At 39.4% G+C, this 11,073-nt stretch overlaps 1 protein-coding gene across 1 annotated transcript; it reads left to right on the forward strand.

Annotated features, from left to right (window-relative positions):
* The first annotated feature begins 3,603 nt into the window (after positions 1-3,603).
* Positions 3,604-9,779, forward strand: LOC139734339 (tubulin alpha-1 chain-like). The gene is made up of 3 exons (XM_071645131.1): positions 3,604-3,776; positions 7,738-7,960; positions 8,477-9,779. The coding sequence occupies exons 1-3, from the start codon at positions 3,774-3,776 to the stop codon at positions 9,607-9,609; spliced, it is 1,359 nt and encodes a 452-aa protein (XP_071501232.1). The 5' UTR covers positions 3,604-3,773; the 3' UTR covers positions 9,610-9,779.
* The last annotated feature ends 1,294 nt before the right edge of the window (positions 9,780-11,073 follow it).

An 11,073-nucleotide genomic window follows, 5' to 3' on the forward strand; every position in this document is an offset into this window, starting at 1 on the left:
TTAGTCACATTTTGTTTCCTTATATTTTATAAACAACTAAGACCGTCATTCTACAGAGAGTCATTGAGTTTGATTATGAAAAAGGGGTCTTGCGACGTGGAAGTGTGTCAAATTGTTTTTATTCTATTCTTTTCTCTTTCAGTATGGTTGTTTTCCAAGTTTTGAATGCCTGTCCTGGTTAGGATTAGTTCAAACGGATTTTAAACATCTACACATCCATCATTCACGTGCCTTTGCAAACACAAGGTGTGGGTTAATGTGTGTGTACATGAGTAAACGTATGTATGAGTTTGGGTTGCAATTGCGTGTATGCCTGATTGTATATTTGTGCGGTGTGTACTAGGTGTTACAAAAATATTTCCCGCTTTCGATCCTTTATAGTTCAAAAACTATATATCAGATAACACTAACATTGATATGAACAATAAGCTGAATAGTGTACAATTTTGTTGGAGGTAATTTGAAAATAAAAGAATGATTCAGTCTCGTAAAATTCAACAGTAATTTTTCAGTTAGGTTTCAGATTTTGCTCTATTTTCAACCAAATGCGGTGTATGCAAGCACATGGAAACATATTATGCTCATTTTTCTCATGTGCATGCTTTTCACCTTGTGTCATAAATTCAGACTAGCGGTGCTCGGGGTAATCCACATGAATCATTAATAAAGTATTCATGTGGCTTGCAGCAGAGCTCTGAACAGGTGGTATGATAGCCATGTCCATTGTTCAGGGTCATTGTAAACACACACTCACATACATGTACACATCATTGTTTCCTGTGTAAAGTTCCAGTTTTGTACAGAGGGTTAAAATTTGCTCAAAATCTGGAACCTAACATTGAAATAAATCATTGATTTCATGAAACTAATATAGGTTTTCATATTCATATCACCTCCAACTAAATTGTACACCATTCAGCTGTAACTCATATCAATGACAGTTTTATCTGATATATAGTCTTTGAACTATTAAGAATCAAAAGTTGGAAATGTTTTTGTAACACCTAGTATTTGTGATGTTAAAGGGATGGTACAGTATTGGTAGAGATGAAAATTGGGCTTTTAACTTTTTGTGAGATACGAACAAAACACTTATGATATAGTACAGAGCATACCATTTTAAGAGGAATTCAAAGTTTATTTGATGAAAATCGGGTTTGTAATGACTGAAACATCCAAAAACAAAGTAAAACAAAGCGATCGTAATAAAGTGTGGGTCCCACACTTATTAGAATCGCTCTGTTTTGGATATCTCAGCCATTTCCAAACCAATTTTCATCAAATAAATGTTGAATTCCTCATGGAATTACATGCTCTTTCATATTTCATAAGAGGTTTCTCATTATCTCACCAAAAAATGTTAGAAACCTGAAATTAGGTCTCAACCAAAACTATACGATCCCTTTAAGACATAAGTACTTAGAAGGTCGGCGCCAAGTATACTCTTATCGCAAGAAGTTCGACAGATCAGCGCTCAATCTAAATAAAAGCACAATATCAAGATTTCAAACACTGACGGGAAAATTACCTGCACAGAAAAACTATGTACTGTAAAAAAACACAATTTCTACATGTTTGTGACAAATCCGATTTCATTTAAACAAGTATAAACATTACAAAAAAGAGCGAAGATTCCAGGTGGCCAGTAAACAGAGCCAACTGGACGTCGATACCAACGCTCAACAAGCTATATGAAACGTTAATGACGATTAATGCAAGCAATAATCATCATGATCTTGTATTGTAGATTGCTGGAACGGCGATTGAATTTGCAGTTGCCCAAATACAATACGAAGATTCAAGTTTATTTCCCATTATCATAAAGAAAGAAAACAATTGTACAGTTGGAACATGCCTTCGTATAAAGAGATCAAACAAATATATAACAATTACACACTTGTATGACTACATCTGAGAAAGGGGCAATAACAACGAAAAACGAATGAAACGGCACTGAGTTTGTGATAAAGGGGGGGGGGGACGTCAACGGGAAAGAGCATTGCGATGATAGAGTCTTGTGTAAACAATAAACCCATTTTCAATTACTAGTATACATACACAGGTTTGTTTTTAGCAGAGAAGAGCAACTAAAAATGAAGATATAGGGAAACTTAGGCGCAAGTTGAGGTGCTGTATAGCTACATTCAATTGAAATGATAGTTTTGTAATAGATAATTGTATGCTTCATGCTATGCGAATATTACTAGTATTTGTTATTCAAAGCCATGTTTTAAAAGACCTTACCCAGACAATGTCGGGACAATGTTAGGAGAGCACTGCACGTTTCGAGTTTTGACATTTTCTTCTTATCATTGATGTTTTACAAAACGTCGTGTCAAGAATGTCCAAATATAGTGTAGTAGTTTAGTGTAGTAACTTTTGTAGATTAAAAGACTCGTAAATTTCTATCTAGGCCTACCTAAGGAAAATTATGAGGTCATTAGGCAGGAAAAAACTTCGTAACTTGACATACGTTGTTCGGTGACCATTCGGATTTTTTTTTTTTTTTTTATACAGAAGTACGTAAGTAAAGTAATGTAGTTTTGTCAGATTAGGCCCATTTAGCCTGTGCAGCAGGCAAAACTATGTAGGCTATAAATGTACATCTCAAATAAAGCGAGCTTGGGATAAGTCCATGTGCACATGTTCCCTCGCAATGTCTTTTGTTCGTCACATTAATACGACTGAAACATGCAAGTTATGCTGAGTCGAGGGGAAGGTGCATTCCAATGGCTTTTGATTTTGTTAAACATTTCAACACTTTAGCAATGATTGACAAATGATGTCATCTCAAGAATATGAATATCGATTGGTATGAAAGGATTTTTTTTATGGGCGTTCCCAAGTAATCTGAAGAAAAATAGAAGAAAAAAATCATTAAAAATATATGGAATGTTTCTAGATATTCGTTTCACCGCAAAAGTGATGTTGAGGGTATTATGAATCGACACAGATCAACATGCATTTGGATTTCAGGGCCCCTTTAACTACTGGATAAATCATTACAGGTTATGTAACATCACCGTTGGTAAACTCTGAATTGTTTCCTTATTTCCCCCTTGCATTCCTCACTGCATGTCTGTCTGTGCTTTCAAATCATGAATTCACCTGTTTCGCGCTAAGTTGTTGCTTGTTTGTTTGTTTATTTGTTTTGCTTTGGTAGTCACAGCAACGACTCGTGTATACACGCTTGATTCACAATACTCTATTCATTAGAAACTCGTGCACCCGACTAATTCGCTAAAATAGCACCCATCTATAAATTTGAATTTGCATAATTATATAGGCAATCCCGCCTATAGTGGGAGGAGCCTCATGAGTTGGGCAAGGCCCAGGAAGATTGGCGGCCTTGCTTGCATATTCAAAGAAGAATTTGTAGAATGGAATGTATGTCGGCAATAAAGAATAAACAACAACCATCGATACCAGCGGTATTTTTTTTTAAATCAATCCGGCGCTCTTGACCGCGAAGCCACCTGTACGAAATCAAACGCATGTACTGAGCAGCGAGCACGTTGTAGAAACCTATGGACACACCCTTTCCTGGCACGCACAACTCATTATCATTCAGATTGGCGCGCTGGGGCATATGGCTTTCTTTGTAATGCGAGACGACAAGCTCAACGGATATAAGCCAGACGGTTTCTAGGTAGAAACCACTGAGGTTCTTTTCGGCCCTACCATCGACATAGGAGCAGAAGAGCTCTCTCGTGGACTTTGCTGCCTTTCACTTCAACATATCTCGACGCTTTTCTACAGCATAAGCAACCAAAATGGTAAGTTTGACTGTCAGTTATTTTGCGAAAGAGACTAGAAAGTACGCATTACGAAAATTGGGATTATGAAACTTGATATTTTTGAAGTCCATGTGTCCTCTTATAGAACTCTAGTATACTACATTTACTAGTCCATGGCATGGGCCACGACCCGAAAATGGGTTATTGGTACCACCCGAGGTGGCAAAACCTTTTTGGTGTCATTTTGTTTGTCGGGTATAGATATGCTTATCAAGCTATGAATAGCATTTCCAAATGAGTAGCTGAGTCATAATAAACGAATTTTTAACCAATTTAGTCTCGTTGTTATATCCCTATATTTCTGAATCGAGACTAACCGCTATACAAAGAAGAAGGCGTAAGTATTCATAAATGAATGATACACGCCAAAAAATTAAAATAACAACAAAGAGCACTGTCTTCTGTATGTTCACAGGTGTTCTGTACCCGTTGTTGTTGTTGTTGTTTTGTGTTTAGTGGCTTTTTCCATTCTCTTTAGAATATTTACGCCAAACACGCGATCTATAAATTTCTTTTCCTTTTATCATTTTTTTCCAAAAAAAAATATTGTAATGAGTATCCTTGGTCAGCTGTCGGTACGTCTATTTGCCTGCTTAAATTTCTTCTGTTTGCCTGTTTGCCTGTTCTGTTTGCCTTATTTGCCTGTTCTGTACCCATTAACGCGGTGCTCTTAGTCTTTATTCAAGGCAGCGAAGGAAATATCCAAAGGGTTATGATGTCCACAGCTGTCACGCGGTGCGCTTAGACCTAGTCTTTATCTAGAACAATGTACCGTTATCATATCTAAAGTTACTAATAAAAGGAATTAACTAATCTGTTCTTTATACTACCCTCTAAACAAATACATCAGTTTTAAACAAAAATCACTCTGTTCATTAACAGTATTATTTATTATAATTAATGTAGTGTACCGGTACATTGTTTTTGCATTATCTTTCATTGTTGGATGGAAATAAAGCGACATTGGCGTGGTATTATTAGCGTTTTCACCGTAGCGTTTTCTCCGGAAAATGATAGATAATTGAAAAATACGGTAAAATTCACGAGGAATTGCTTTTTATTTTTAGATGAAGGGATATACACTGTATCATAAGCTTTGGATATTCCCTTCGCCGTCTTGAATAAAGTCTAAACGCTGTGGACATCATAACCTTTGGATATTCCCTTCTCTGCCTTGAATAAAGAATAAGCGCACGGCGTTTACAACAGAACACCTGCTGACAGTGCTCTTCTTTGTATACCGGTTAGTCTCGATTCAGAAGTATAGGGATATAACAACGAGACCAAATTGGTTAAAATTCATTTATTATGACTAAGCTATTCAATTTGGAAATGCTATCATAGCTTGATAAGCATATCTATGCCCGACAAACAAAATGACACCAAACGCAAAAAGGTTTTGCCACCTCGGGTGGTACCAATATCTGGCCTGGCCCCTGGACTAATTGAAGCTTACGTTTTGCTTTCCAGCTTCTTGGTATGAATTCGTTGGAAAAAATGATTATCTCAAAAGCTTTACAGATAACCTCTTTGATTATTTTTATCATAGTTATATCAACCACCCTTGAAATAAAGTTATAAATTTACCAGTAATTCAAATTCAATTTTATTAACTGAAAATTTGTAGGAAACGGAAATTTAAATGTAGCTCATGTTTTATATATTTTGTATTTGGCAGAGGTAATTCATCCCAGAAAAGAAAATTCTTTGCAGGGAATAACCTCCGCTAAATCTGAATCATAAAACGTGTGCTACATTTACCACAAGTTTCCAGTTACCGGTATGAAAATATTTGCCTTCTTTCTGAGTGTGAGAAAATGTCTAGCGTTAAGGTATTGTTTGCCTGGAGCACTCGGATTTCTTTTATGTTTCCCCCACCCTTTTTTGGAGTGTATTTAGATTGGCAGAGAACAAGCTGGCACAGACAGGTTAATTGGAATGTGAAGGAGTATTTGTAAGCCCGCTCGACGTATTGTTAAAGGGACATTCCAGACATTTTCTTTTTAAATAGCATAATAATCATGTAGACCCTACTACATAAATCGATGGTGCCATGTAAAACTTATAGTTTATACATTTGTGAAGTATGTTGTGGTCCTACAGCAGATAAACCGATACTCTGGAAAAAAAAAATATTAACGATACACTGAACAAGGATGGTGACATAGGACTAGGAGGCTCACATATTCTTGGCAAGGCAATTCCATTACTGTTACAATACCACTTTCGTAGTTCCTAAAACAGTTTCACTGGTGTAGAATTCATGCACGCTTTCTTTTCTGCTTCCTTGAAGGCCCAATTTGCATTCTTATGACATTATGTGAAGCTGCTATGTCATCCTCGTTCATAACTATTTGTAATGAAACCATTCTAGTTCGTCACCCCAATCACTAGACTAGATCTATAAATTCAGATGTGTGAATATATAGCCAGTATAGTAAGACCGATTTATAGACGTTGAAATGCTCAAGTCTAGAAAACATCCGGAAGTCTCCTACCCCACGACGCACACGTGGAACGCACACAAAAACTAAAAGTCCAATTGCATTTTACTCTTAATTTTGGTACAGATATCAGAGAAACTCTTCCTCAATGTTAAAGGGTGTGTACAGTTCTGGTCGAGGTAAAGATTTAGCTTTTAACGTTTTGCGAGATATTCAGAAACCATTAGATGTCAAAAGAGCATGCACTTCTAAGGGGTATCAAAAGTTTATTCGATGAAAATCGGTTTTGAAATGGCTGAGATATCCAAAAATAACTTTAGGTGAAACAAAGAGATCCTAATAAAGTTGTGGCATGTCGCGTTTTATTATTTGCACTTTTGGGGGGATATCTCAGCCATTTGAAAACCAATTTTCATCAAATAAACGTTGAATTCTTCTTAAAATTACATGCTCTTTCATATTTCATAAGAGACTTTTCATTATTTCACTTAGGAATGTTCGAAACATGGATCCCTACTTCAACCAGTACTGTACAGTCCCTTTATGCGTGTTTTTGTCTCAGATGCAAAAGGTAATTTAATGTAAGCTTCGTCTCGAAGCGAGTTGAATTATATCTGAATAGGAGCGAAGAAAGGGGCTCGTAATTAAACGGCAAGTGTAAACTATTGGGAGATCACTGCGGGGGTGTGGGACTCGAACCAAGGTGGTATCGCGTGTGTGATATACCGCCTTCCTCAAAACCATGCAGCGAAATCGAGGATGCTTCGCATATTGCAATCCTCATTTGAACAGGTCGTAGGGCAAAATCTCGGCCGTGGGCGCATGTTATGTGTATTTACAATTAATTCCGCAAGTCACTTTCATGCGTACATTGACCCTTTGAAAGAAAAACAATGAAGTAGGCGCTCCCCAAACTACAAGTTGAATACATGTCCATTGAGGCAACTATGTACGCAATATTGATCGCTTCCCATTACCCACAAAAACAATCTTTTGAATAAAGATGTCAAACCAGGTATGACCTATGGATCATTACTGCCTTAAGATGCTCCAGTTCAGTATTGGGTTTGACCGATACTTGGGAGTGGTATTCCTGTCACCTCTTTTGACAAGGAAGTTAAGTGGCTCCATCGTTTCCGGGTTTTTTTTTTTCTGAAACAAATAGGCCAACTCATTCGAGTCTAGGGAGGATAAGATGTAGGATGTTAAAAAAAGAATAACGAAGGATCTACGTAATACGAGTTGCTTCCAACCACAAGGCATGGCAAGGCAAGACGAGTCGGAATTTCTTTTAGGGAGCGCTCCAGCTAGTGTCATCCAGGTCATTGAGATCTAAATTAGAAAGTCAGAAAAATTTACGACATGTACAGTGTAAATTACAAAACTTTTGCCTTCTCATTTTTACATTTTGCACAAGACAGTCGTTTATCAACATTGCTTTTTATTCATTTCCTCAAAATGCCAATTTTTTTTTATTATCAAATTTCTCCCTCCAGCGTGAATGTATTTCTATCCACGTCGGACAAGCCGGTGTCCAGATCGGCAATGCATGCTGGGAGTTGTACTGTCTGGAGCACGGCATCCAGCCCGATGGTCAGATGCCTTCGGACAAGACCATCGGAGGAGGTGACGACTCCTTCAACACCTTCTTCAGCGAGACTGGAGCCGGCAAGCACGTTCCCCGTGCCGTCTTCGTCGACCTCGAGCCGACCGTAGTCGGTAAGACCTTTCCATTGAATCATTGTCATTGGGGAGGGAGTGGTGGAGTACCGCTTGTATCTTGAGGATGACAATACAACTGATTGAACTGGTGTACCATGTGGCATGTCTCTTGTACCTGTATTTTCGGTATTTTTGTGTATGCCAATGTCGATATGAAGAAGGGCCAAAATTAACTTCGTGGTCGTATGTACCCTACATTTGTGAATACATCGTTTTCATTTAATTTTATATGGTCACAGAGAAAAATTGGTGTTTCATTGCGTATCATTTCATTAGTGGAATTGAATGTCAAATTGGTGTCATTTTAGAATCATTCATCAGGCAACTTGAAAATATTTAAAGATTTTATTTATGTGCAATTAAAGTCCATTTTTTACAATTTCAACAGTCGTCCGTGATGCAATTGGCAGAGGCATCAAAAAATTTCACAAATGAGTTGCAAATGAGAAACAAGTTTATACAAATGGTAATCCAGCAGGGGCACACTCCTATTTCTTTTTCTCTAATATGCAGATGAGGTCCGTACCGGAACCTACCGCCAGCTGTTCCACCCTGAGCAGCTTATTTCTGGCAAGGAGGATGCCGCCAACAACTACGCCCGTGGTCACTACACCGTCGGCAAGGAGCTAATCGATATGGTCCTCGACAGGATCAGGAAGCTGGCTGACCAGTGCACCGGTCTTCAGGGATTCCTCATCTTCCACAGCTTCGGCGGTGGCACCGGATCTGGTTTCACTTCTCTGCTCATGGAACGTCTCTCCGTCGACTACGGAAAGAAGTCCAAGCTCGAGTTCGCCATCTACCCCGCCCCTCAGGTCTCCACGGCTGTTGTCGAGCCATACAACTCCATCCTGACCACTCACACCACTCTTGAGCACTCCGACTGTGCCTTCATGGTCGACAACGAGGCCATCTACGACATCTGTCGGCGCAACCTCGACATCGAGCGTCCCACCTACACCAACTTGAACCGTCTCATCGGCCAGATCGTTTCGTCCATCACAGCCTCTCTGCGATTCGATGGTGCCCTCAACGTCGATCTGACGGAGTTCCAGACCAACTTGGTGCCCTATCCTCGTATCCACTTCCCTCTGGCCACCTACGCTCCCGTCATCTCCGCCGAGAAGGCCTACCATGAGCAGCTGACCGTTGCCGAGATCACCAACGCCTGCTTCGAGCCTGCCAATCAGTTGGTGAAGTGCGATCCTCGTCACGGCAAGTACATGGCCTGCTGTCTCCTATACCGTGGTGACGTCGTCCCCAAGGATGTCAACGCTGCCATCGCTACCATCAAGACCAAGCGCACCATCCAGTTCGTCGACTGGTGCCCAACTGGTTTCAAGGTAGGCATCAACTACCAGCCACCAACCGTCGTACCCGGTGGCGATCTGGCCAAGGTCCAGCGTGCCGTGTGCATGTTGAGCAACACCACAGCCATCGCCGAGGCCTGGGCTCGTCTGGACCACAAGTTCGATCTGATGTACGCCAAGCGTGCCTTCGTCCACTGGTACGTGGGAGAGGGTATGGAGGAGGGAGAGTTCTCCGAGGCTCGTGAGGATCTGGCTGCCCTGGAGAAGGACTACGAGGAGGTCGGTGTCGACTCCGTCGATGCTGAGGGCGAGGAGGAAGAGGGTGACGAGTATTAGACGACAGCTGAATTCCACAGCCCTTCAAGTTCAACCAGAACTCATCACAAATATGATGACTACAAAACAGAGGCAGAAATCTTTCCATAAACTGAAAACTAAAAAATACGGAGGTGGTCGCGTACGTAAACAATGATTCTACGACCGAGAAGAAAATAAAGTTACGCAAGTGTAATCAATATTTGTTCCAACTTCCAATGTGTTTTCCTGTTTAGCAGCATTTAAAGTGGATTTGTCATTCGTATGAAATTGCAGGAAATGATAGTTTACGCGCATATCGTGCATGACCGTACGTTTGTATGATAGTGTATGGGTGTGTGTGTGTGCGTGTGCGCGCGCGCGTGTGTGTGTTCATGTGTGTTTGCGGTGTTCATTTCTAATTAGATTAGCCCTTAGAAAGGCATTAAAATCCATCGGTGCCAAGTAATCTTGCTCCGTTCAGATACTGCTACTCAGTGGTCACATCTAAAAGCACTTTTCAGGATTTCAAGAATTGACACAATAATTGCCTACATAGAAAGATTGTACATTTCAAATTTCTTTATGTCCATGACAAATTCAATTTCATTCAAACGTGTTCACAACAAAGGAAAATGAAGCCGTGTGTGTGACTGTGTAGTAGTTTGGGGACATGATACCCCCTTCTTGGATTTTAGCGCAAATCATTCCATTTGTAAAAGGTCACTAGTAAATCCAACGATGTTCGATGTTGCACTTTTGATGTGGCGATTCATTAGGACAAATTAGTTCGATATACTTTTCATTATACCAAAAAGCAATCTCAACTCAACTGATGGTGTTACTGGTGACAAAACATTGACAATTCGGTAAAATCATACAGACAGTGAAACTGCTAATTGCTCAGAATACAACCAGCTAAAGGAGTTGTAAAAACACAATTGAGCACACACACACATATATGCATATACAAATATTACAACTAAAATGTCATTCCATACCATGTTAATGGTGGCTTTCAAAGTGTTAGATCATTTGAACAAATACTCAATTTTTTCATGAAAGTAACCCTAAAACTATACAAGTTAGGAAATTCTCAAGTTTTGAATGAATTCTCGAACTAATGATATAACTGTAGCAATGACGTATATGCAAATTAGATGAGGTCATGTTGCCGGTCCTGACTCGAGTATTTCGTCAAGTTTGACAGATAATTCATAAAATGTGCAATTTTATATTACAAACAAAGTAAAAAGGGTTTTTTCTTACACGTATGGAAACGATAAAAAGAAAACATGAAGTAAATTCATCACGTTTTTGCTTTCCCAGCATGATAGGAGAGCACTTGATTTGCCTCTTTCAGGAACAGGGGGCATGTTACCCTCAACGTATGTCTCTAACAAGGAGCAGGAATGTGTAGATTTCCTTCCCCTCCCCCCTCCAAAAAAAAAAAAAAGAAATTTTGTGGGATTTTCTGATTTCTTACATCGTATCGCGTACAAAACG

The sequence above is a fragment of the Diadema antillarum genome, unplaced genomic scaffold, assembly GCF_040938485.1.
Source record: "Diadema antillarum isolate AM-2024a unplaced genomic scaffold, OU_Dant_1.0 seq00000523_RagTag, whole genome shotgun sequence".
Classification (NCBI taxonomy): domain Eukaryota; kingdom Metazoa; phylum Echinodermata; class Echinoidea; order Diadematoida; family Diadematidae; genus Diadema; species Diadema antillarum.

Excerpts from the sequence above, each read along its gene's own strand:
- LOC139734339 (XM_071645131.1), top strand. Across the intron at positions 7,961-8,476 it reads CCTCGAGCCGACCGTAGTCG|ATGAGGTCCGTACCGGAACC; the intron begins GTAAGACCTTTC and ends TCTAATATGCAG.